This window comes from Pangasianodon hypophthalmus, chromosome 4 (genome assembly GCF_027358585.1).
Source record: "Pangasianodon hypophthalmus isolate fPanHyp1 chromosome 4, fPanHyp1.pri, whole genome shotgun sequence".
Lineage (NCBI taxonomy): Eukaryota > Metazoa > Chordata > Actinopteri > Siluriformes > Pangasiidae > Pangasianodon > Pangasianodon hypophthalmus.
The window spans coordinates 12008383-12036364 of NC_069713.1; the positions used below are offsets into that span (position 1 = coordinate 12008383).

Genomic DNA, 27982 nt, shown 5'->3' on the forward strand with positions numbered 1-27982 from the left:
CATAACCCTGACATTTTTATTTCTAAATAAAAGCTGAATTTGATTGTATTTGTGTTTGATGGAGTTTGAAGGAGAAACAGTTTTGTTCGGTTGTATCTAAACAAACATCAGCAGCTGAACTTAATCCATTTTATTGATCAGATTCAATTCTGCAGTAAAACTCAGTGTGAACTGTAAATGATCTTTATTAATATTTGATTTGTAATGACAAAGTTCCACAATCATAATGTGTAAAAAAACAGACTGTAGGATTAAAATTAAAAACAAACCCCAGGTATTAAAATAAACTGTACAGCACTTTAAAAGGGAATATGTATTTCTAAAATTCACCAGAAAAGTAAAATATTTCTTGTTATTCTCACCATTTAATAGATGATTAAATGTGTGAGGTGAAAATTCATTCAGTGTTAAATACAGGAGAGATGATCAGTGGTGCTGAATTTTTACTTCCTTTATTTAAACAAGGATTGAAGTATGGATAGAGTTTCTCAGTGAAAGACTGAGCAGTGAAAGAGTAGATATGAGAGCTGGACTTCACATCATAAAAGGAGACCAGACCGTCCTCATAATCCACAAACACCCCCACCTTCTCCACCTTCTCTCGCAGTGTGAGGCGAACAAGGGGACCAGCAAGAGCCAAGTACTGATTCTCATTCCTCAGAGCCACAGTCCAGAATCCAGTCTGAGGATTCGGTGTAATCCACAACCTCTTCCTGTTAATGGACTCTCTCACGACTCCTAATGTCCATGCAGTTTTCCCTCTGACCTGCACCTCATAATAAAATCTCCCTGAGGAGAAACTCTCCTTTCCCACAACACAGGAATAAGAAGTAAACCTCTGTGGTGTATCAGGGAGATCCTGTCGTGTGTCTCCACATGTCACTTGTTTTCCATCAGCAGACAGGATGAGATGAGGATTTGCTGTATCAGGATCCAGAGTCACATCCACTGACAGAAACACACAGTGTGTGATATGAGTATGCAGGTAAAAAAGATTAAATCATCATCCATTGGATCATATTCATTAGGATTTATAAGAGGATTTGTAGAAGATTAAATAATGAAACATTTTTAAATGATCTCTTGTAAAAAGAGAAAACTTGTACAGTTTATGGTAGGAGTCTGTCAATGATGAGAAATATAAAATGTTTTCTTTCTGAAACTTTACTTTAGTGATTTATTTGTGTTTGTAATTTTTGTTCTTCAGGAAAAACAGAGAAAGAGTCACAGAACATGAGAGAAAAACATTTGAGGAAAAACTTGATCCTGATGGACAAAATCAGTTGAGCGAGTGTCTCTAGTGATAAATATCTGGTAAGTTTTAGCTTTTGGAAGAGAACACGAGACTCTAAAGTCCATGATGGAGACAAACTGCATTTTTCAATTCTTTTCTAACTGCATGATTATAAATCTCTTAGACTTCTTTGTCCAGCACAACAACAACATTCACCTCTGAGAGGCAAAGAGTTTTATACTCATCACTTTTCCACATACATGGTGGAACAAATCATTCTTTCAGAATAATACATTATTTCCACACAATGTTTTACTAACATTTATAATCTTTCATTTTTACAAGTGAAGCTGAATTCAATCAGATCATAAAGCTGAACAGTGAAGAGTAAAGAACAGTGATTTACTCAAAGGTTTACTCATAAGACACATTTCTTTATTAATCTGATTCAAATCCATGATTGCCTTCTCACTAGTCACGTTTACATGGACACTTTTTGTTTCAATCAGAATGAAATCAATCAGATTGATTAATCCGATCGCAGTGTTTACAAGAACGCTGAATAAAGTAATCGGGCTGATATGTGCGTTTACATGACAGAATCGGATTTGATCTTCCGACATGCGCACAGTGCACAAATACACGTTTCCCGCTGTTCCAACATGCAGATACTAGCAGCCACTCTCTTGCCATTGCTTCTTTTTTTCGTTTTAAAAAGCGGACTTAACATTTGCCTATTTCAGCTGCTAATTAGAAGACGACGAGCGTGTGATGTTTTGTGCGGTACTGCGTGTATTTATCAAGCAATTAAAATGCCCAGAACAAGGCATCTGTGGATGAGGGTCTGAAGCAAGGACTGGTGGGACAACGTCGTCTTGCACCACTTCACAGACGAGGAATGGAAGGAGAATTTTAGGATGACACGAAAGTCATTTATGACACTATGCTCAATGGTGGAGGGGAACATGGCACCTGGTGAGGCTACGGTCAGAGCCCCAATACCGCTGACAGCCGTGCGTCATACGTCATTACGTGATTTGTAAGTCATTGCACATGTGCAGAACTATCTGGTTTCATTTTCAACCCGATGAAGTGTTTACATGTCCTCTCCATCAGATTAGAAAAGGTTTAAACCACCCCTTACGATCCGAATGAAATTTTAATCGGTTTTGGCCAATTCATTCCGATTGACGTGTTTACATGTGACTTTTTAGATCTGATTGTGCTTCTAGTCCAATTACGATCGGATTATTAGTGTCCATGTAAACATAGCTACTGTTCTGTTGCTATAGTGATGCAGGTGCGCGCTCCCGAGAGGGGGAAGCATTTAATGACAGGAGATGCAAAACGGTACAACACGCTCCAGGCTCGATTGCCTTTGCCTAGCCCTGAGTAACCCGGATGTTAAACTTGAAGTTTTTCCGTGTTGAATTTTGTAGCCTGAATTTGATTGGTTGAATTTGAGCTCTGAAATTAGCAACCTGAATACAGATTTCTGAATATCTGAAAACTGAATTATTCAGTCAGAATAAATATATTTGAATATAGATACTTGATTTTTTTTGAAAACCTGAATTTTTAAAATATGAATCTCTGAACACTGAAAAAAGAGATAACTTGAATTTCAAGGATATTCATTCAAAATAAATACAAATGTGATTTCCAACCGTATATATTTCAATATTATGAATGTAATGGTCTTTAATTTTCACTATTTACAATTCTATTTATCTACTATTCTATCTACTATTTACTACACACACACACACACACACACACATATATATATATTCAAATCTTTATGTCACTTTCTTACTCCCATACACAGACACACATAACTTCTCAGCAGATATTTTCAAACTCACACCAAAATAAAAGTAGCTAGTTTAACGTTTACTTCCGATCAGCGCTTAGCAACAACACCTAATAATTTATAATAATTTTTAAATTACCAAATAAACAATCATCCACTGTCTGTAAAGAAATATAACCGCATTTTTATCAGTCTCCTCTCGAGTTTGTGTAAAAAAAAAACGGAGTTATTTATTTGTTTCTTGTTCCTCTGTTTTTAATGTAAATGACTGATATGAAGTTTGAGGAGTTTCATCTTGACAGAGTAAACTGTAGTTTTATGAAGTTGTTATATTATCTGCCCGCTAGATGGCAGTGAAAGATCACACACTCTACACTTACACACTCCTATCAGAAAACGTCTCCAGGTTACGTATGTAACCATGGTTCCCCGAGGGAACGAGACGCTGCGTCAAGAAACGCTATAGGAACGCCCCCGCGTGACCGCGCTCTGAATCACGTGTCTAATCCGTCCAATGGATGGGCGAGATGTCACGGGCGGGGTGACGTAGCGACCCGGAAGCATAAAAGCCAGAGCTTTGCAGATGTCCCACCGCATTGCAGATGTCCTGTAAGGACACACCTGCCAGAAAGGCCTTAGAGGCCGCCACCGCTCGGGTAGAGTGAGCCTTGACCCCCAGGGGACTGGGGAGACCAGACGACTCGAAAGCCAGAGAAATGGATTCTACAATCCACCGGCTGAGGGTCTGCTTAGAAGCAGGAAAACCCCTCTTAGGGGGACCAAAGCAAACAAGCAACTGGTCCGCCTTTCTCCACAGGGCAGTTCTGTGGACGTACGCGTCCAGTGCTCGCACTGGACACGTACAATTGAGCTTCCGATGGTCGGTCTCCCTGAAGGGAGGAGGACAGAAAGCCTGCAGCACGACCGGCCGTGGTGCCGAGGAGGGGACTTTCGGTACGTACCCCGCTCGGGGGTACAAGAATGCTTTGGCCAAACCAGGCGCAAAGTCTAAATAGGAAGGGGCCACCGAGAGGGCCTGAAGATCCCCCACTCTCCTAAGAGAGGAAATTGCCAAGAGAAAGGCAGTTTTCAACGTCAGAAGACGGTCCGAAATCTCCTCTATGGGCTCGAAGGGGGGTTTGCAGAGAGCCTCTAAAACCACGGCCAGGTCCCACGAGGGGACCCGAGATCGAGCTGGAGGTCTGATCCTCAGCGCACCGCGGAGGAAACGTGTCACCCAGGGGTGCCTGCCCACTGACTGGCCATCGAGAGGGGCGTGGCAGGCCGCAATAGCCGCCACGTACACCTTCAGGGCAGAGTGGGTCAGTGCCGCAGAGAGGCGGGCCTGCAAGAACTCCAGCACTGTACCAACTGGGCAGTGAACAGGGTCAAGCCGGCGGTCTCCGCACCAGGAAGTGAAAAGTTTCCACTTCAGGGCGTACAGAGGGAGCTCTGGACTGGAGGATGGTCTCCACAACCTCGGTTGAGAGACCGGAAGCGCGGAGTTGTGCCCCCTCAGAGGCCACACCCACAGCTTCCACAGCTCCGGGCGGGGGTGAAGATGGCCCCCCGCCTGTGAGAGGAGATCCCTCCTGATCGGAATCTCCCATGGGGAGCCGTCTAGGAGGGAAATCAGGTCCGAGAACCATACTCGGCCCGGCCAGAACGGGGCTACTAACAGTAGACGAATTCCGTCCCGGCACACTCTCTCCAGAACTCCCGGGAGCAGAGCGACCGGAGGAAAGGCGTACAGACGCAGCTTCGGCCACGGCTGTACCATGGCATCCAGTCCAAGAGGAGCTGGATGAGTCAGAGAGAACCAAAGGGGACAGTGCGACGTCTCCTGCGTCGCAAACAGATCCACCTGGGCTCTGCCGAACATACGCCATATGAGCTCCACCACCTCGGGGTGGAGTCTCCATTCCCCGGGCACCGGCCCCTGCCTCGACAGGGCGTCCGCTCCCACGTTGAGATGACCAGGGATGTAGGCCGCTCTCAATGAGAGGAGGTTCCCTTGGGACCACACAAGGATCTGGAGCGCCAGCCTGTAAAGGGGGCGCGAACGCAGACCTCCCTGGCGGTTGATGTAAGAGACCACTGTCGTGTTGTCGGTGCGCACCAACACGTGGCGGCCTCTTAGGTCTGGGAGAAAGTGTTTCAGAGCTAGAAACACGGCCAGCATCTCCAGGCGGTTGATGTGCCAAGTGAGATGGCGGCCGCTCCACAGACCACGGGCAGGACGGCCACTCATGACCGCTCCCCATCCGGTGAGGGACGCATCCGTCGCTAGCACTACGCGGCGACCAGGAGCTCCCAGGACCGGGCCCTGAGACAAGAACCCAGGTTCTCTCCACACAGCTAAGGCACGGCGGCATCGCCGCGTGACCTTGATCATGCGGAGCGGGTTTCCTCTGTTTCGGAAAAACCCCCTGGTCTTGAGCCACCACTGTAGGGGTCTCATGTGCAGCAGGCCAAATGGTATCACGTTAGACGCAGCTGCCAATAGGCCCAGCAGTCTCTGAAACTGCTTTACAGTGAGTGACCGGCCTACTTTCGCTCTCGCGACCGTTGTGAGGACCGACTCGATCCGAGCAGGAGACAAACGTGCCTGCCTCGTGGTCGAATCCCACACGACGCCTAGATAAGCGGTTCTCTGAGCTGGAGAAAGCACGCTTTTCTCGGCGTTTAGTCTTAACCCCAGTTCCTTCATATGGGCGAGAACGGCATCTCGATGCCGAGCCGCCATCTGCTCTGAATGAGCTAAAATCAACCAGTCGTCGATATAGTTCAGTATGCGGATGCCCTGTAGTCGCATAGGAGCCAGGGCAGCATCCATGCACTTCGTGAAGGTGCGGGGTGAGAGTGCTAGGCCGAAGGGAAGAACCCGATACTGGTAAGCTTCGCCCCCGAAAGCGAACCTCAGGAACTTCCTGTGCGGGGGAAGGATGGAGATGTGGAAATACGCATCTTTTAGGTCAATCGTGACGAACCAGTCCTCTGACCTGATCTGAGACACGACCTGAGTGACTGTAAGCATCCTGAACTTCAGTCGAGCGACTGAGAGGTTCAATTGCCGCAAGTCCAAAATGGGACGCACCCCTCCCCCTTTCTTGGGAACAATGAAGTACCGGCTGTAGAACCCTGACTCTCTGTCGTGAGGAGGGACCACCTCGATGGCCTCCTTCCTCAGGAGAGTACGTACTTCCTGCTCCAATACCAGAGCCTGCTCGGGACCCACCACAGTGGGAAGAACCCCAGAAAAACGAGGTGGAGGCGAGCCGAACTGAATTCGGTAGCCTCTTTCTACAGTACGCAGGACCCAATGAGACACATTCGGCAGAAGTTTCCACGCTGCCAGAAAGCTCACTAAGGGAATCAGTCTCTCGAGACTGACCTCTGGTGTAATAGAAGCGGTTAGCTGGGTGCCCTGAGGCGGCGAACCGACATGGGGGAAATGAGCTAACCGCTGCGAAGGCCTCAGGAGAGGCCACGAGCCTCCCAGACCCGCTACGTTGCCGGGCGAGAACTGGGAGAGGCGCTTGCCGGAGACTGCTGCACCCTGAAGCACCATAGGTGGCAGGGTTGGCAGATCGACCTCCTGAGGGCACTGGGGGGACCCGGGCACCGTAAGATGAGGTGTACGCCGCGTCGCCCCAGAGGGGCCCGCCCTCGAAAGCCCTGGGCCAAAACCATCAGGGCTTCTTAGCCGCGGCCCTTCTGGACATGAGGACGGTCCTCAGACCCGCCTTAGTGCCTGAAGGGCCGGGCCCAGAGCGTCGTCGCGACTCCTGCTCCCGCCTCGGGGGAGCACGGGAGGCGACGCTCTGCTTTTGGGCCTCCCTGTAGGAGGGGGCCGTACACGGAGGGGGCTGCCCCCGCCCGGCAGCCCCACGAGCTAGAGAGCGACGGGGGAGGAACCGCTGGAACGCCGCCGCCTGAGCACGGTCCTGCTGGTATCTCTCGACGACGGAGTCTACCGCGTCGCCAAACAGGCCCGAGGGAGTAAGCGAGGCGTCCATGAGCACGACCCTGTCCTTCTCTTTCATATCGGACAGGGTCAGCCAGGGATGCCTCTCCGCCGCCACCAGGACTGCCATAGACCGACCGATAGCACGGGCGGTCTCCTTGGTGGCGCGGAGGGACAGATCAGCGGCCCGCCTGAGCTCAGCTACCTGCTCAGACGTACTCTCCCCCTGCTCATCCAGCTCTTTAAGCAGGTCAGCCTGGTACGCCTGTAACACCGCCATGGTGCCTGACCTGCTGCCGTGTACGCCTTGCCTACCAGCGCTGAGGTGGTCCGCAGCGGCTTGGTAGGCAACGCCGGAGCCTTCAGGGACGATGCAGCAGCAGGGGACAGATAGCTGGCTAGCGTCTGTTCAACCCTGGGCATCGCCCTGTAGCCGGAGTAGTCCAGCCCCGCCACATTAGCGTAATGGGAAGAAGTGGGGCTGAACAACCGGGCTGAAAACGGCCTATTCCAGGACCTCGACACCTCAGTGTGGAGGTCCGGAAAAAAGGGCAGGCTCCGGGGCGGAGGTGGCGGCCTACTGCGCAAAAAACGCTCCTCCAGTCTAGAGCCCTGAGGCTCAGGCCGTGACTCAGCGGGCCAGTCAATGCTAAGCTTAGCGACTGCCCACGCAACCACCTCGAGCAGCTCCCCGTATTGAGGAGACTGCGGCTCAGGGTCGACGCTCTCCACATTTACCTCCTCGGAGGACGATAGGTGGAGCGCCGAGTCCGCTCCCCGGGGGGACGAAACCGCAGAGCGTGCTTCCGAGCCCAGGGAGGGGACAGAGGACCTGGAGGGTGAGGAAGGAGAAAGGGACGGGCCCGTCTCCATTCCCTCCGCCAGGTCCATCTGCGAGCCCCACGAGCGCAACCACCGCTCTGCCTCGGCAGAAGCGGGGCCGGCACCGCGAGGCACGCTAGTGAGGGCTCCCTCCTCAAAGAGAGCCCAGCGGGAGCGGAGAGTGTGCAGCTGTAAACGCTCACAATGTGCGCAGCCGGCTCCCTCGAGAGCCGACTGAACATGCTCCGCTCCCAAACAGGCAACGCACAGACTGTGTGTATCCCCGCCCGTAATAAATAGCGGACAGGGAGGAACACACGGCCTGAAGCGCTGCCCGCTCTCGCCCTTCGTCTTATCCTTGGCTTTAGGCATGCCAACGATAAAACACCAACCAGACAGAAAATAGACAGACAATAAACACAGAGCGCTTGCTGAAAACAGGAAGCTAACGCGGGGCTCGCCGCTCGGGCTTTTATGCTTCCGGGTCTCTACGTCACCCCGCCTGTGACGTCTCACCCATCCATTGGACGGATTAGACACGTGATTCAGAGCGCGGTCATGCGGGGGCGTTCCCATAGCGTTTCGTGACGCAGCTCGAGTTCCTGAAGGGGAACCCCTGATGACACTGAGAAACACTGCTACTTGTTTATCATCACTGATGTCGTTAGCCTCGACAAAATGCTCAGACCATTCGACCATTGCTCCCTCGCTTCGTCCAATGCCTCGACATGCCCGATGATAGAAGCCATTGTGTAATCTTGATTGACAGCTTGATAACAAGCAGTGGGAACTTTGCACTCATCACCAATTTGTGTTATTTTTGCATTAGTATGCTAATGATTCTTAGCTGGATATTGTGTCCTTTTTATCACACTGATTTATGTCTATTCTCCGTTTCAGGAACACAAACACGACACCAGGATGGCTGCCACAACACAGTGTTTCCTTTCCTTTATTCTTGGCAACTCAAAAACGTCTCAGATTGGAGCGCCCTCTAGTGGTGAACAGGTAAGGGTGAATTATCCCAAAGACATCAACAAGCAGTTAAAAACAAAAATAATGACAGCATAAGAAGGATTAAAACCCCACACACACCTCTAGTTGAGAGTGATTATGAACTGAAGTGGAAATGCAGATTTCCACTTCAGAAATGCAGAGGCAGATTTCCCACTCCATGCTGTCAGTGCTGCTCTTTCTACCTCTTAGTGATGTAACTGAATACGAGTACATTCAGACAGGACAGATAATGTGTTATAAACTGATATAAATAAGCTTACTGATTCTTTTAGAAAGATTTCAGGAGGTTTTTACTTTCAAGCAATGCGCCTCGAGCCAAGTTCATTAACATGATACTGATTTTGGGTTGTGATTTTGGGTTGTGGCCAAAAATATTATCACAATAAATCTTTCTATATTGATCGATCTGGATAATTATTACAATATAGAATTTCATAACACTGTCACACTTTTTACAGAATACCCTTCTAAATAATGCTGACTGAATAAAGCAAGTGTTCATTACTGTTTACAATATTTAAATATTTATTACCAGAACATAATATACATCTACACAGTCTACAAAATATTATACAGATCTACATGGAAGAACTCTTATTTCTCCACTGTACTTAGTGGCATCATATCTTTAGCCCTGAAACAGGTTACAGGTTTCCACCTTCCATGTGGTAAATTAAGGGACAACCCCAGCCCCTAATTTCAAAATTCAAACTTGTTGCTGCCTTTAAACCATTTTCCTGCTTCTGTGGATTTATTATTATTAATATTTATTATAATTTCAACAACATTTATAATCATAGAAGAATGATGATTTGACATTGTATGGATGGTTGAATAGAAAAAGGATCAGCTGAGTCTGTTTTATCTTTAAGTAAAAAAAAACCTTAAATAGATCATATTTATGAATTACAATATCACAAACTGATATGGTTTTTTCTGGACTTTTTAAACTGTAAATGGACATATTTATAGAATGTAAACTATCATATTTATTAATTATAAAATAAATCTAATAATTTTGACCTCTAAAATCTCTGAGAATGAATGGAATATTATCAGCATGATTAGGTTAAGGGCTAGTTATATAGGCTAATATAGTTAGCATGATGGTATCTGACTTTTTAGAAAACGTGGCTACTAATTTACACAATACAATAGTTAGCCTGATGTTAGCTAGCTGGATAGTGCTGCTGTTAGCCTAAGGGCCTAATTATGATACAGCTATTTTTTTTAGTAAATCATACTGGACCATATCCTGTCTCACATATAGACCTACTTCCCCACTCTCTTGTGTTCCACAGGTGAACTTAAATTGAAACACCATTTTTAAAGAACCGCATGACTAAGTCTCCAAAACCAGGGCAACAGTGACACTGACGTGACATTGATCTCACACATCATGTGCCCATCAGTCTCTGCCCCATAACACTGATTTTGAGCTTCTCCGCTACTTCTCTGCATGGGATATGGCCCTGAACTGTATTCTGGGCTTAACTGCTCTTCGTAATGCTTCAGATATCTGAACCGGAAGTGTGGTGGTCTTTCTCTGGAACAATGTCATCAAGAGTAGATGACCCACCTTCATCTTCACTTTAGCTCTCAGGCCTCTCTCTACTCGAAGTGATTCCCTCAAGTGCAGTTCAGTGTGCAGCCTGATTGGCTGTTGTACCAGCTTTGCACCAACCCTACATGCATCCGTTAGCTCTTTCAACAAGACGGGGAAAAAAGAAATGAAAGTCTAGCAAATTTGAATCCCTCAGCTTATCATCGTTATCGAGGAAAACTTTATTCCGATACTAATCAATATTGTTTTATTGCTCAGCACTAGTTTTTCATCAGTTTGCTCCACGACCTGAACACTGCCTTACTGATCTCCAAAATCAAACCATATTTCTACCATGTTCCTTTAAAATCTCTCTCCAGTTATAATCACCATCAACATTATTTGTGAAGTGTTACATTTTACAATTCATTGTAGGCATATTTATAATGTATATTAAAAAATTATTTAACATACAAGATTCTCAAGCACTATTTCTAGGTCTTTATTTAAATGTAAGCGAATGTGTGACATTGACCATGTTAACTGCTTTGTACAAAAGGTCAGATTTTCCTCATGCCTAATCTCTTTATGTCAGATGACACTCCAATGGATCTGATCTAAAATGGATCATAAGGTTTTGCAAAAATTTGTGGAATCCATGCCAGCTCGAGTGCACACTGTCATTAAAGCAAAAGGGAGACATACCAAATACTAAGAAAATCTAAAATTAATTTTTAAATATTTCAAAGATTCTACTTTTCATTCAAGTTGTTGCCAGAAATATACTGTAATTTGTACTGAAAATTGCAATTGCTGTATTACATTAGAAAAGAATGCAAAATAGAAGGATTTTCACTACTGGGCTCAGACTTATGGACCCACTGTGTGTATATCTATCTATCTATACACACACACACACACACACACACACACACACAATGAATATAAAAAGCCTACAATCCCCTGTTAAAATTGCAGGTTTTTGTGATGATTTCTGTGCACAACCCGCTTCAGGTCACCCCACAGATTTTTAGTTGGATTCAGGTCTGGGCTCTGGCTAGGACATTCAAAAACACTGATCTTCTTTTGGTTAAGCCATTCCTGTGTTGAGTTGGATATATGCTTTGGGTCATTGTTGTGCTGAAAGGTGAAACCCCTTTTCATGTTCAGCTTAATAGCAGACACCTGCATGTTTTGCACTAAAATCAACTGGTATTTGTTGATTCATGATTCCCTCCATGATTTCTTCAACCCCAGTTCTGGCTGAAAAAAAGTAGCCCTAAAGCATGATGCTGCCTCCACCATGCTGCACCGTGGGTATGGTGCTCTTTTGGTGATGTGCTTTTTTTTTTTTGCACCAAACATACCTTTTGGCATTATGGAATTATTACTTTGATTACCAATTACCTTTTGGAATTTGTCTCATCTCATTCTAAACACAGCCACATCCCCAATTACAGTATAAAAGGGTGTGCACACTTATGCAACCAGGTTATTGTAATTTTTAAATTTTTCCATAAAATGTTTCTGATTGTTTTTCATGTGTTTTTATTTGTTGTAATTTCATATTGAGGGTGGAAAAATTCTGACATGATTTATCTTGGTTTCATTTTTTTTTTTTACATACGTATATGTACTGTATATATAAATTTCAGCATTTTCTCAGCTTGAAAGTGCTGTTTTTGACTCTCAAAAAAAAAAAACAAAAAAAAACAACCTTCGTTTACTGAGACAGATTTACTGTGACAGCACCGTATCAAGGCATATTTCAAGCAGAGACTCAAACACCTGCACATCTATCAATCATTCTGGATTCACATGTTGATTGGCTCATCTCAACAAGACTACTATTTTGGCGTATTTATGCATTTGTGCTGTTAAAAGGCGACGCTCCTATGCAAAATATGTAAAGGTTGGCATTTATTTTTTGCCATTTTTTTGGCCCATCCATTTGGAGGCTTGGAGGCTTGGAGCTAGGTGTTACACTGTGGTTTTGTTAACATTATTCACAAAACCCAGTTATTGTTCGCTGGAACTGTCGCTTGAAGAAGCCACAGTGATTGACAATGCTCAGTAACCTATACTTTTTCAACCTATACAGTAATACACCTATACTTTTCTTTGGAGTGTGCAGCTGTGTAGCAAGCTAGTTCAATAAAGAGATTACTTTCTGTGAAACAGAGACCACACTGTTCCTTTCCCCCGACACTCATACACTGTAATCAGAGGATATAATAACATGAAATTTCAGTTTCAGACTGGAGATCGGACTCATCCCAGAGCTGAAGAACAGAACTGCATTTGGTTGAGGAATGCATGGTGCAATGCTAAAAGCCATTTTACCTAAACATTTAATAAAAACACCTGCATGCATGGTGCAATGTTAAAAGCCATTCAATAAAAAATTAAACAAAATGATGGCTGTGTGCTGTACATCTGAATATCTGAAAACTGAATTATTCAATCTGAATTTTGAACACTGAAAAAAAAATTTGAATATAGAAACTTGATTTTTTTTAAATCTGAATTTTAAAAGATGACTCTCTGAACACTGAAAAAAGATTTTCAAGGATGTTACAGTTTTTCCCAGTCACCGAAACCTGAAACTCATGCACCAAATCCCTAAACCAAGTCTGCTAAATTGCAAGCACAATTCCTGCTTTACACTCAGTTTCCAATTCTATATCACACTTTTTGCAAAACACTACACACATTTATCTACATTAGACACAACATTCAAAACTAAAATCTCTTTAGTCCCTTTGGAAAGCAACGCCAATCACAATGCCAAACTCTATACAGTACACCAACTGGCAACACCCACTCCTCACAGGTGTAAACAAGAGTTGCTGAATTGTAAACTTAGAAATCAGAGCTTTAGCACTATAAAAGGCCACAGATGAGCTCTCCTGTTTTGGAGGAAAATGGAAGTCAATGGTGAAGCAAGAGATGAAGAAGTGAGAGTAAGAGGAGGATGAGGAGACAGTTGTCTCAGATGAGATCAGGGCCACATTGGTAACCATTTGCTGAACCATGGATTGAGTATGAGGGAGGCTGGGCAGAGAGTTCAGCCCAACCTGAGCCGCTACATGGTTGCATCTATCATCCATACATTCAGAAATGAGAACTGGTAAGTTACAGACAATAAGGTAAGTTCCACTGGTAGTTACTGGTTACTGGTAAGTTAATCTACACTATGCTGAAACATAAATGTGTGTCATCAGCATAACAGTGGAAGCTAATACCATGTTCATGAATAATTTTACAGAGAGGTAGCATATATATAAAAAAGCAGTGGGCCTAAAACAAAACCTTGCAGAACACCAAACTTTACCTTAGTATGCCTAGAGAAGTCACCATTTACATCTACAAGCTGATAACGAACAAATAAGACCTGAACCAGGAGAGGGCCCTTCCCTTAACTCCATCAAAAATAAAAATGCTAATAAAAAAGGGCAAGTCCCATGAAAAAAAAAATCTTAGAAAATGTAAAGTTTTAAATTCGCTGTGTGTGAGCTCTTGGCAGCAAAGCTGTTTCCCCATTTACTCACTATGGCTATAAAAGAGAAGAGAGAAAAGCATGAAAATGTTTATATACTAGCTAATAGACTAAACTGATTACCTCTTATCCAGTGTTATAAGTCTACTTACTACCTGTGTTTTTACAATCTATCATTTCCTCTGAATTTTAAGGATGGTAACTAATGTTTTTGGGTTTTTTTTTCCTGTGTTGGATACTTTTATTTTGACATGGGTTAGAAATTACTGCCTTTGCATTTCTTTGTCTGAATTAGTTCCTGAGGTTAGACATTCTCTGACTCTCGCTCTCTCTCTCTCTCTCTCACACACACACACACAGAATATAGTAAATACAGTAGACACTGTAAGTTAACTGTACTGAAGATAAAAAGGTCAAATTGTTTTTACCTGCAAACAACTTCTTCTTTATCAACTCTGTGAAACACGAAGCAATATTTTATATTAATTTAATCAAATACAATTAGATTCCACAAAAATAACAATAAAATAATTAGACCAAAAGTACAAACCATTTAAAAAAAATCAATATTTAAAACACCAGAAACAGGTTTATTGCCATCAGTAGATCCCCCCCCCCCCCCCCAAAAAAAAGAGAAATGTAAAGAAATAAGAGAAATATAAGTCTAATAATCTTTTCCTCTTACTAAATATACACAGTTCCCTCCATAATGCTTGAGGCAAAGGTGTATTTTTTTATTTGCCTCTGTACTCCACAGTTTTAAATTTGTACTCATACAATTCACATGTTGTTACAGTGCACATCCTCAGATTTTAATAAAGTGTATTTTTATACATTTTAGTTTGACCATATAGAAATTACAGCACTTTTTCTACATACACCCTCATTTCAAGGCACCATAATATTTGGGTCGTAGGACTTCACAGGTGTTAGTGATTATTCAGGTGTGTTTAATTGCTTCATTAGTGCAGGTATAAGAGATCTCAGCATCTAATTCCAGGCTTTTGGTCACCTTTAGAGTCTTCTTTTGCTGTTTGTCAGAATGAGGACCAGAATTGTGCCAGTGAAAGTCAAGGACACATTATAAGGCTGAGAGACAAGAATAAAACTTTAGGCTCAAAAAAAAAAAAAAAAATCAGCTGTTTGGAACATTATTAAGAAGAAAGAGAGAACGGGTGAGCTTAGTAACCATAAAGGGTCTGGTAGGCGAAGGAAAACCTCCACAGCTGATAACAGAAGAATTCTCACCATAATGAAGGCAGGTGTGGATTTGTCAGTGAATACTGCCTGCAGAAGACTTCATGAACAGAAATACAGAGGCTACACTGCAAACCACTAGTTCTCCACAAAAACAGGATGGCCAGGATAGTTTACTAAAAAGTACTTAAAGAAGCCTGCAGAGTTCTGGAAAAAAGGTCTTGTGGACAGATAAGATCAAGATTAACTTGTATTAGAGCAATGGCAAGAGCAGCCTGTGGCAGTGAAAAGGGACTGCCCAAGATCTCAGGGCTCTCAGAGGATCTCAGGTAGCTCAGTGGTTAAGATGTTGAGCTACTCAACAGAAGGTCATGAGTTCAAATTCCAGTACTGCCAAGCTGCCTTATGCTCAAATGCTCTGTTGTATAAATGTAAGTTGCTCTGGATAAAGGTGTCTGATAAGTGCTGTAAATGTAAATCCAAAGCATACCACCTCATCTGTAAAACATGGGCCTGTATGGCTGCCTCAGGTACTGGCTCACTCATCTTCACTGATAATGTAACTGCTGATGGCAGAAGCACAATGAATTCTGAGTGCTGTAATTTCTACATGGTAAAACTCAGGGGTATAAAAATACCCATGATCAAAATCTGAGTATGTGCACATTAACCACATGTAAATAGTTTGAGAACAAATTTAAAATTATGCAGTACAGAGGAAGTAATTGCAGGTAGGAACTAAAGCTGTGAGGGAGGAATGAAAAAATATTGTACCATGTGCACCATATGATTAGTCCGAGGAATCGTTTGAGCCAGTTGTTTGAATTTACCACATTTTGAAGCAAAAAAGTTCATTCTCACCTGCGTATCTCTTCTCCTTCTGAAGCTCTGAGGCTAAAACAGATAAAATTGTTTTGAGTATTTTGTGTAAATTCTCTATAAATAAAAGTATAAGCAGATTAAGCAGTGTAATATAGTGATAAGGTAAATGTACAACACAAATCAGATTGCAGTTATGAAATGTAATTGTCCTCTGATGTTATAGATTTGTTAAATGATTAAGCACACTTCACAAAGTGGAACATGATGTTACAGGTCAGTTATGAGTCGTATAGAAAACAAGTAATTTGATGTATTGTGACTGATGTGTTTTCTACTCTTCTTACAGAACCCTCTATGGAGTGAAATCAGTTCTGCTGACTTTGATTTCACTCCATAAGCCTCCTTCCTGTTTACTTCCTCTTGTCCAAATCTGGATACATGACCTGAGCTGCCCATAATTTGGTAGCGTTCATTTAAATAAACATGAGAAGGAGCTGTAATTTCTGCCCTTAAATAATTTTCAACAAAAGCAATATAATGTATTGTGACTGATGTGTGTAGGAATACAAATTTAAGAGTGACCTACATGTGTATAGCATGAGCTGAATGATTATGTTGAGCAGAGTTTCTAGTAGGAGGTTCCTGCCAGTTCCTGTTCTCTTTATTTTGAGTCGAACAAGCATGGTAACTGAGGCTATCCCCTTTTGTCTGTGATGGCTCTTGGTGCCCCTGCGCCATTCTTTGAATTGGTGGCCATTGGTCATGATCAGCAATATCTGAGGTGTGGACTTTTATTTATCTCTATGATAATGAAGTGTCTGAGTGGTAAAGTTATGCTGATTGGAGCAGTGTGTGTTGCCATGGTAACACACAGACTGACTGACAGACTGTAGTAAGTGCAGCAACGTTTTCACTCTAACAAACTATTGCTAGAATTGTAATTCCTTGTAGCAAACACAGACAAGCGGTGAAAAAGGTGAAATGTCCCAGTGCTGTTAAACAACATATCAGCTCTCGTGGAACACCGCTTGTCCAATCAAATTAGTGGACTGAAACTAATGTATGTACTTATGTAACTGCTAATGTAGCACTATTCATTCACCCCTGCTTAGTTCCTGCACAGTTACCTATTAAATATGAAACAGTATTGCACAGTGATATCTTGAAATACTGAGCAGCACTTCAAGTAGATTTCTAGTTTTATGTAATTTTATGTACAAATTATGTCATAAAATGTTAGCTAAGAAAGAACATACAACAGGCCGTGCTGTTATGCGAAATTAATAAGAGTGTGTTATTCCACTTATAGCACAGCAATGTGCTAACAATTGAAATATTTGATTTATTAATGAAGGAAAGGTCGCAACATTATAGTCATTCTTTCATCAGTCTCTCTCTCTCTCTCTCTCACACACACACACACACACAAAGCGCAGTCTATCATTTTATGGAGAAAATGGAGGAAACCGAAAGAGTAACTGAGACTTCTTCCATAAACGTTAAATAAACGTCTCCTAACAAAAATCTTCACCACAATAACGATTATAAGAATGACTCTGTAAAACAACAACCCATGGAGACCCAGTCTGAGCCTCTGGCTAATGATAATAATTGTACATTTTATTTAGACATTTATATCATTGTAAAGCTGTTACTGTGCTCAAATCGGCATAGTTTTGTTGCCCCAGTCCTTTTAATAGCCAGTGCTACCACACTACTGTCACCCCAGCCATGCAACATACTACCTCACCTGTCATAGACACTGATTAGACTGAGGTAAAGGTGTAGCTCATTCACTAACAGACTTCTTATATCCAGTAACCACAGTGATTGCTGTGCTGAGAATCATCAGAGCTGAACACTGTGGCACTGGCACGGCTATGTGGAGGATTAACAGCAGTACAGCATGCAGTGCTGACAGACAGAACAACATGCTCTCTACTCACAGTTCTTCCAGCTCCTGATTGCTGCTGAATGGAGGCTCTAGTACACTAGTACGCTAGTATATTAGCTCATGGAAAAAACAGTGAGCTTAGGAGAAGCCTGACAAATCACCATCTATTCATCAGATTGGCCTAAAATGCTTACATTTGCTGAGCCATAAATATTAATATGCTGATATGCATAATGTACCAGACTTAAGCCAAAAGCTGGAACTAAAGACAATGTTAATGTTATTTCGACAGTTTGGAAAGATGTGTTAAAGTTAAACAACGTTGATGTCATGACTAATTAATTAATTAATTATCCTCCGTGTGAATTCACTGTAATAACATTCTGATGTGTAGGTGAGACTCGGTACTTTCCCAAATCTTTCATTAATGAAATATCATTACACTTTTCTGAAAAAGTCTTGTGGTAATGGAAGTGAATAAATGAAAAGACAGAGGTAAGAGTTTGAGACAGGACTGAATTAAATCATCCTCTTCACAGAGAACACGGCCAACTGGACTCCTGTGTACTACTGACTAAAGCACAGGTTCTTTACCCTGGTCCTGGAGAACCCCCTGTCCTACACATATTAATGTTTTCTGTGCTCTAACACACCTGATCCAGATAATCAGCTCATTTACAGCCCTTACTGAGTTAAAGTGAGCGTGTTAGAGCAGGAAAAACACTAAAATGTGCAGGACAGAAGATTCTCCAGGACCAGAGTTGGGAATCTGTGGAGTAAAGCTATGGTATAAAGTGTAGTATAATTTAAGCTAGAGATGTTATGAAGGGAAATTATTTAAATATTACCTTTCTTGTAACAGATAACCGCAGTTACTATCAATCCGACAGCAGTAACACATGCTGAAACTGAAATGCCGACAACCCACTTCCAAACACCAAAGACTTTACCTAAAATGAAACCAAGTTTACAGAGTTACAGATAATTTTTTAAGAAACTCTGCAAGAATTATTGATAACTGCAAAACACACTCTTATAGACAGAACTGTAGCAAAATCACTAATAGATATAATAAAAAATAATGCATAAGCTCTAATGCAAAAATAGTGTATGTTCATCATGCTCATGTTTCATCTTTAATCACCTCATCTGTAATGATTACAGCAGAATGTTACAGTCTAAATCTAAGAGTTTTTCATCACTGATACTTACTATTAATGATAACCTCTGCCTCCATCATGTGATGTTTTTGTTGAAGTCTGCAGTAAAATCTGTTGGAGTCGCTATAATCATAAACAGTGACGTGGCGTTTCACACTGAAGCCCTCTGTGTCTCTGTGTGTCTGTGTATCTTCAGCAGGCAGAGTGGCTCCTTCTCTGTCCAGCCACAGAACATCAGGTTCAGGGTTCCAGCCTCTGGACTCACACACTAGATTAATCCCTCCTGAGTTATCATAACTCTCCATCGTGATCACTGGGTGGCTTCCCAGAACTATAGTCATTAAACAAAAAATACTGTTTTAAATATAATGAAATCATATAAAGATTTTAACCTCAAAATAAAAAAAAAGTCATGTAACCTTCCCAGTGGAGGTTATTATTTCCTTTTAATTGTCAGTTTAAATGAGCATCTACTACCATTTTAATACACATCAGTACGTTAGTAACAGTAACCATAATTAATTTTACATTATAAATCTACTTACAGTTGGCGTCATAAGTTTATACAGCCTTGCAGAATCTGCAAAATGTTAATAATAATAATAATGATAAAAAGAGGGATCATACAAATTGCATTTTGTTTTTATTTAGTACTGCCCTAAATAAGCTGTTTTGTGATAGTTGTTCATGAGGCCCTTGTTTGTCAGTTAAACTGCTCACTCTTCTTCAGAAAAATCCTCCAGGTCCTGCATGTTATTTGGTTTTCCAACATCTTCTGCGTATTTGACCCCTTTCCTACAGTGGCTATAAGATGTTGGGATCCATCTTTTCACATTGAGGACAACTGAGAGACTCATACACAACTATTACAAAAGGTGCAAACATTTATTTATTCTCAAGAAGGCAACACGATACGATAAGAGCCAGGGGGATGTAAACTTTTGAACAGGATGATCGGTGTAAATTGTAATTATTTTGTCTTCTGGGAAACATGTAAATATATTATTTAGCTTCTGAAGAGCAGTACTAAAGGAAAAAAAACATCTTTAAACAAAATAATAACAATTTACACCGATCATCCTGTTCAAAATTTTACACCCCCCCCCCCCCGGCTCTCAATGTAGTGTGTTGCCTTCTTGATCATCAGTGAATGTTCAACTCATGAACTCATGAACAACTATCACAAAACAAAAACAGTCATTGATCATCCAGGTAACAACACACAATATTAAGAATCAAGCGTATGTAAACTTTTGAACTGGTTCATTTGTGCAAATTCAGTTATTATTGTATCTTGTGGACTATATATAAACATCTGTTATGGGAAATAGCTTATTTATTTAGGGAAGTACTAAATAAAAAACAAAATGCAGTTTTTATGATCCCTCTGATTTTTTTTTTAATTATTAACATTTTGCAGATTCTGCAAGGCATATGTAAACTTATGGCTCCAACTGTATATTGTAATGTGTAACAGTAACTAACTTGTGTTAGGTAACTGCATCTTCAGGCAAACAAACAAATGACTTCCCTAATCCTTCCTGCTGGCTTGTAGGTTGTTAAGATCCTGGTTTGGGCACATCAGGAGACAATAAATAAATCAATCAAAGAAACACTCTTAGCATCTACACCCTCTCACATCATCCACATAACTATCTATTTCCCCATCACTCATCAGGAAAAATAAACAGTGTTCAAACTGGCCATGATGTTGTGGTGCACATTTAGCTCCTCTGTCATATGTTAGTAAAGTTAATACATAACCGTCCCCACAGAAACTGATACCGTGCTGCAGCAGCAATTCTGAAACATGCAGGTGTCGTAAAGATAATACTGTCTCAAATTGGGTAAAGTAAACATGAATTATTATTTTAAAACTACTGAATAATTATTCATACAAATAACTCAAAGTTTTTATACAAAATGAATTTATAGTTCAGAAATACTATTAGCTTATAAATTATTACAGACTATTTTATTCTGCAAATATGTCTACATTATTTTCAGTGATAAGAAGGCTAGGTGACAAACCACTTGGAAAATGCAGACAAAGTGGGACAAATGCTTCACATGCATGAAACCACAGCTGCTGAATCTTTGTATAATTGCAGCTGTGTGAAGAATAAGAAAAAATGGGCATGTTTTCTGTGTCCAAAATGAAACGGGAAAATGCTGAACTCATATGAAAACATGGCAGTGAAGCACAAACTAACGAAATCATACACTGCATGAATATCTACTGTTCACTGCAGTGGATGTTATTTAAAAAAATAAATAATTGAAGCATAAATTGAATCTCACGTTAATCATATTTTTTTCTTTTTACTTATTGATTAGCCAAGCCACGCTGTACATGCACACCGCCACCTAGTGAGTGTATGTCTGAGTGTCTCCTGTACTGGAGATCATTTAATCCACAGGTTCCCAACCCTGGTCCTGAAGTACTCTGTCCTGCATGTTTTAGTGTTTCTCCTTCTCCCAACACACCTGATTCAACTAATCAGCTAATTAACAGCCCTTCCTGAGTTAAATCAGGTGTGTTAGAGCAGGAAAACACTAACTCTGTGTAGGGCAGGGGGTTCTCCAAGAGCAGGGATAGAAACCTGTGATTTAGTCAGTCAGTGAGTGAACTCCCATTCTAAAACCCTCTCAAATAAATAAATAAATAAATAAATAAACACAGTGAAAAATACAGATTTTGAGACAGATTTTGGATGTGCATTATTTATGTACAAACCATTGATGTTAAGAGAAAAGAAAGTTTATTGTAGCATAACATTCACTGTGTAAAGCTTCAGTGCAGAAATGGATCTTACCCTTAACAGTGATGTGAACAGTGATGTCATCATACCAGGATTTGTCTTCAATGAGACACTTATATTCTCCTTCATCAGAGACTCGGAGAGCTGAGAGTTTGAGTGAAGCGTTGCCTTTCTGTAGCTCCTCTTTAAACAGTGATGTTCTTCCTCTGTAGGACTGAGCCTGCTTTTCATTTTTCTCTTTCTGATCTTTATAGAGATGCACTAATGAAGCTACTTCCTCTAGTCTCATCCACTCCACTGTCATGTCCACAGCGCTCGTGCTGGGTTTGATAAAACATGGCAGAACCAGATCTTCACCAGCTACAGCATCAAGAGGACCTTCTGGACCAAAAATCTTTAATCGCTCTGTTTTTTTTTTCCCCAAAAAGAAACAAATACTGTATATCAATATCAAGACAGAGCTTATTTTATTTTACTTTGAATTATATGCCTTATTTTTAGATGTGTTTTTTTTTTATTTAGTTTGTTGCCTTAACTAATAACACCAATGGTAAACACAATAAGAAAAAGGGTTTCAGAACAAATTTGTAAATTTAAAGTTAAAAAAAAAAAAACATGGAAGGTCCCATATATTACTAATTTACTTAATTTATGTCCATCAAATCATGTTTCCTAAACCATTTGGCCAAATGGATTTTTATGTATAGATGTACAATAAAGCTTTTTTTTAAACAAATATATATATATATAAATATATATATATATATATATGTATATATATATATATATATATATATATATATTGACCTCTCATGATATTCTTGCATAGTGTAGCTCTACTGATGCTGTTTGCTCTGTCTGAGGTTTAACCTCACCAAACAGTTTAACCCTCACCAAAATACTAAATTCAAATTTAATTGCAATTTTAAAGACATTTTACAGGCCTAGTAATGCAAGTAGCAATAAGTTATAGTCGTATTTAGTCAATATATTTTTATTTCTTATTTTACTTGTACAAATATCCTGGAAAAATCTGTAAAACGTGAAAAAAATGATGGTTTAAGCCATGACCTCAGTGTATTATGTGGAAAACTCATATGGTAAACTGTGTCTGGAGTGCTTTTTTGTTTACATGAGCCTCTTGTCTGTCATTTCATAAACACTCCCCAATGCCCCATTTACTCCTCCCCATCTCAGTCTGTTCAAAAAGAAAAATGTGTCTGAAATCCCTAAGTGCCCAGAACAGCCAGATAATTCAACTGTGACCAAAAACTTAAGGATAAAAAAATACAGTAAAACCAGATTAAACACTGGCAGCGCTTTACCAAGATGGAGTAGTTTACTACTGGAGAATGGGATGAAGCTTTATTTTCTCCTGAACATGACGTCACGTCTTACTGAATGTTCTTAATATTTGTTAATTATTTGTATTTCAAGTGTCAAAGCAAAGCATATGAATGTTTGTGCAAATGTTTTTTTTCCATCTTAAATACATTTTTAAACAATTTTGAAAAAAATTCTGTATGGCACATTTTTGGCTAGTTAGATAACTGCATAAATGAGCAGGTGTACAGGTGTTCCTAATAAAGTGGAGGGTGAGTGGATATACTGTATATGGTTAGTACACTATTGATTAACATCACCAGAAGAGTCCGCCTCCTAATTACAGCTCTATCATCTGTATTAGATCAGGCAATAACTCTTTAGTATTTTTTCTGTTATCGATTTTGTATTAGTTAATAAGTAAATTCGGTGGGGAAGTGTGTATTTTAAGTTGCATTGTACATACTGAGACTGATTTTAAGTTAGCTCTCTGCAGTTAGACTAGCTAGCTGTGCTAGTAACAATTACCAGTAATGGTGCATTCACTCTTCTTTAACACGTAACGTTAGCCTAACTGTGTTGTGGATACGGACATACTGTAGTTTAATCAGTGTACTTCCGGACCATTACTTCTCTTCTTGAAAAAAAAATAAAATAAAAATGAAGAAGTGATGGCCAGTTTCACAGAAGACGCTTGGAGAGGGTTTCTCTCTGCCAGTCTACAGCCACCTTCATTTTTTACTCCTCTTCCCTCCACCGCACTAAATTTCCGGTATTCAGGTATCATGTATTCAGGTCTAGGTTTAAAACATTCAGGGCTTCCACACACCAGGTTTCACTTACAGCAAGTCACAGAGCACTGTTTTCAATTAACAGCCTTTACACTCCACCAAACACACAGAACCTCTCTCATAGCCTTCACTATAACACACACACACACACACACACACACACAATAGGTGTTTTCATACCTGATTGAGATTCCATAAAGCCGTAGAGGATCAGGAGAGTCACAAATAAAAACATCCCTGAAAGACAGTTTAATATTATTGCTTCACAAGATAAATAACATTATACTAATTACACCTGGTGCACAATTTATCTCATATCGTTTCTATTAAAAACTTAGAGCACCTACTCATTTTTAATGTTTATATTTTCTCAGTAAGAATAGGCGGAAAATAAAGACACTTCATCTCACAGCTCACATTTTCAGTTGTTTGTATCTCACTTTCGTTTTCGTTCGTTTGTGAGCCACGCCCTTTTTTCTAACGGGGCATGCTGGGAAGTGAGGTCTTCCAGGCGACTAATTTAGCTGCAAATATTCAACCTAAAACACTCACCCGGTTATTAAAAGGAAAATCCACCCTGAAGGATTTACATATTACTCTTTATAATTATCTTCAGTGGCGTTCAAGATTAATTTTGTAATGATATTGCATGTTGACTCTTTTAATTTAAACTTCTTTAATGTACATGTTGGTGAGTTTAACTTTGGTTTACCCACAATGCCATTCGATGTCAGTGAGATTTTTGCTTCATGTCTTCCTAAAGAGAGTGATGCAGCAGAGCTTTAGTCCTTCAGTCTGTCCAGCTTTCTCATCTCCTCATCTGTACATAAATCTCAAACAGAGCTCCTCTTAATCCCCATTTACACCAGACTGCTGTAACGCTGTGTTCAGTGCACACTCATGTTAATCGAAGTGCTCTTTACGCCAGACACTGAGTACAGAGCAGATATTTAAAATTAAATTAGGATATTTTTGGCATGGTAGTGATTTCTATGTAGAAAAACTACAAATTAAAATATTCATGCTATGTTTTGCAGATTATATTAGTGTATGGTATTATTGGCTTGTGCAACAACAGTGAAAAAGAAAAAAGTGAAAGAGAGAGTGAAAAAGAGTTCATTATATGAGTTCACTATAAGAGTGTGAAATTAGCATATGTTCAGTGTGGTAGTGAGCTACCTGGATAACATAGGCTAGCAATTTAAGAGACAGACGAGAGTTGAGTGAGTTTTGTTTTCTACACTATCTAATAAAAACAGCTGCTCTCTCTGAAAATCATTTACAGGGACTGATGTCCAAGACAACGGGAATTATAGAATTACAGAATATATCTTTACTGCATGCTGCCTGATATCCTTTCTGATAACATTACACATGTTAAAACACAGTGTAATGACTTTACATTTTGATTTTTTTCTCCTGTACTCAGTATGCTGCCAGTCTTTCTCTCACCTGTACTCTGCTACTCCTCCTGCGTGCTTCTTCATGGCCGTATCAGAGCTGATGCCGTAGAACAGTTTGTACTTTTTGCCGTTTTTCTCAATGGTCTCACCTCCGCTCTCAGAGTGACCCGCCAACATTCCACCCAGCATCACGAAGTCCGCTCCCGCACCTGTCCATCACGCAACACAGCCAATCAAATATAGTGCAGAGTATATTACACATATGGAGCACAAAAAACATGAGAACAGGCAGGTAAATGTACGTGGTACTTGTTCTTGGCTTTGGTAGTTTTGCAAAGTTGTCACCTAGTGATCGTAATCTCACATTGGATAACCTATACGTCCACTATGACATCTCATTTGTTATCAAATGCATTGCCGGTCCTCCACTTAGATGGAGAATCTGTTACCTTTGTAACCTCCCATTTTATATTCTTATTATGTTTGGCATTTGAGAGGTCAGTTGTGCGCCACCATTTCTAACACATGCCTTTGTGTCATGGCTGAAAAGCAGGAGTTCCCTGCACCATGATCTTACCTAGACATACAAAGCCTGTGCATGGCAGCCTGCCCACTTGAAATTCCTCAGTTGTAGCCATAATCACACATGCTCTGACATGTCAGCACAGTCTCATGCCAATGAATCTGTGTGCTGTGTAGGTCAGCATGTAGTGTTTCATCCCAAGCAATGGTACTGGTGTCTCCATTAGAGGAATTGGAGCCAAGCCCAGTGGCCCAGTATCCACCACTGACACAAAGATATCATCACATTTTCTATCAATAAATATGGTGGACCGTGATTACACTGTGGAACCATTGTCCCATGCACACTGCTAGTTCCTCAACCCTTGGCTGTATCGCAGCAGAATAAGCCCTTACTTTTTTCTTCATGGAAGGCAAAACACCAATCAAACATAATGGTGTAGTGGACCTTTACAGACAACCTACCAAGACAAGCATAAAGGCAAATCTAAAGATAGTGTTCTCTTATCTTTCTGAAGTGTTAGGATACATATCGTAGAACACAAAATCTATCCCCTGTTTACAGTAATATTTTTAATAGTAGCATTTTGAGATAAAATTATTTTAATAACTGCAAGCAAAATGCTAGTACTGTGTAATAAACATATCGCGTCATATTCCAGAACAGTGAAACATACCAAAAGCCTTAGAGACATCACCAGGACAGGTACATCCTCCATCCTGGGTGAGAAACCATAAAGAAAATGATTAAAATCTAGCAAAAACATCTGTTCTCCCACATAAATGCCATGGTTCATTAATGTGGACTAAGCAGACAACTGTAGCTCACAGAGATGATGTGTCCACCCAGGCCATGTGCAGCATCAGCACACTCAATTACAGCACTCAGCTGAGGGTAGCCCACACCTGTCTTCTTACGGGTTGTACACACTGAGCCTACACAGAAAAACCAGCATATATGATGTACATCAGATAATTTTTATATGTCATAAATGATATATGTCAGGTAAATTAAGACACATACATGATAAATGACAACACACAGATACCAGTGGATGATGTTTATATGACATTAACCAAAGCTGTTTAACCCAAAACCACTTGTTCTTCATAAGAATTGAGTGGCATGATTTTGTGTTATCACCTGGACCGATGCCCACTTTAATGATGTCGGCACCAGCGAGAATCAGCTCCTCCACCATCTCTCCTGTGACCACATTACCAGCCTTGACAGAAGTTTACAACTATGTTTACAACAATCCCACTGTCTTATCAACCATACACATACATTCTACCTCACTATCTGTCTCTATAAACAGTGTGCTGTGTTTGCCAGACAGGGTGAACCACTGACCTGATGGTGTGTGAAGGGAACTTCTGCCGCATGTCCTTGACAAAATGCACAAAGTGTTCCGAATATCCATTTAGAAAATAGACATCCAGAGGGAAAAATGCTTCACATGTGTGATAACATGCTAAATCTTGGTACATGTTGTTGTGGTTGTGTGAAAAATAAGACTGTTATTTTTCAGAGACACAATAAAATAGACAAGTATATGCAAACTGAAGAAGATTATTAGGAAAGATTATTTACTGGCTTTGTTCCACATCTGCCAAGGAGTGCAATAAACTCGAAAATGGGAAAGTGAACCACAGTTAAATCAAACCATACAGTGCATGAATATCTTCTATTCATAGAATGGATGTTGTTTAAAAAAAATCCCTGAAATACGTATTTAATGATGCACACTTTAACAATGGACCCTGACTAGGCATTGTGATGGGACCCAAAATTAACCAAATTATGTTGTCGTTACATAGCCACAACATTTACTGATTACCAAAGTTTTGTCATAACAACATAACAGCTTATGTTGTGACAGCTAGAAAAGTGAAAGTCCTAGACAAGTAGTAGCAATGTTACTCAGCAGCATTGTGCATTGGTACTAGTTATGTTGTGGCAACGTAACTCCACAACATTGGAAATCAGCATGTTAGAAATGAGGGAAAAAAAGGGTAATGAAATTATCAGACTGGAGCGTAGTCGCTACGTCACCAGCTGGTAAGTCCTGGACTCACTGATAAGGATGAATAAATGAGCTACTTGCACAAACGTTTCTGCATTACATTTACCACAGGTACTGCAGTTCCAGTTCTTTCACTACAGTCGGAAATACAGTCTGTGTCTGCAGGAGTTCCCGAATGTCAATGAT

At 41.0% G+C, this 27982-nt stretch overlaps 2 protein-coding genes across 3 annotated transcripts; both read right to left on the reverse strand.

Annotated features, from left to right (window-relative positions):
• On the reverse strand, positions 1 to 24698 carry LOC113538166 (butyrophilin subfamily 1 member A1-like). 2 transcript variants are annotated; one of them, XM_034303258.2, is made up of 8 exons: positions 24561 to 24698; positions 24025 to 24081; positions 21785 to 22135; positions 19021 to 19299; positions 18657 to 18758; positions 15954 to 15986; positions 14324 to 14350; positions 1 to 948 (listed from the first exon to the last, which is right to left on the reverse strand). In XM_034303258.2, exons 2-8 carry the CDS (start codon positions 24077 to 24079, stop codon positions 398 to 400), a joined length of 1398 nt encoding a protein of 465 aa, XP_034159149.2. In that variant the 5' UTR covers positions 24080 to 24081; positions 24561 to 24698; the 3' UTR covers positions 1 to 397. The 2 variants fall into 2 exon arrangements, with proteins under 2 accessions (XP_034159149.2, XP_034159148.2); XM_034303257.2 differs by lacking the exon at positions 24561 to 24698 and adding an exon at positions 24192 to 24338 and having other exon boundaries at positions 2 to 948.
• LOC128318094 (GMP reductase 2-like) lies at positions 24645 to 27028 on the reverse strand. The gene is made up of 5 exons (XM_053233152.1): positions 26914 to 27028; positions 26599 to 26705; positions 26447 to 26489; positions 25297 to 25456; positions 24645 to 24775 (listed from the first exon to the last, which is right to left on the reverse strand). The coding sequence occupies exons 1-5, from the start codon at positions 26969 to 26971 to the stop codon at positions 24748 to 24750; spliced, it is 396 nt and encodes a 131-aa protein (XP_053089127.1). The 5' UTR covers positions 26972 to 27028; the 3' UTR covers positions 24645 to 24747.
• Positions 27029 to 27982: the final 954 nt, after the last annotated feature.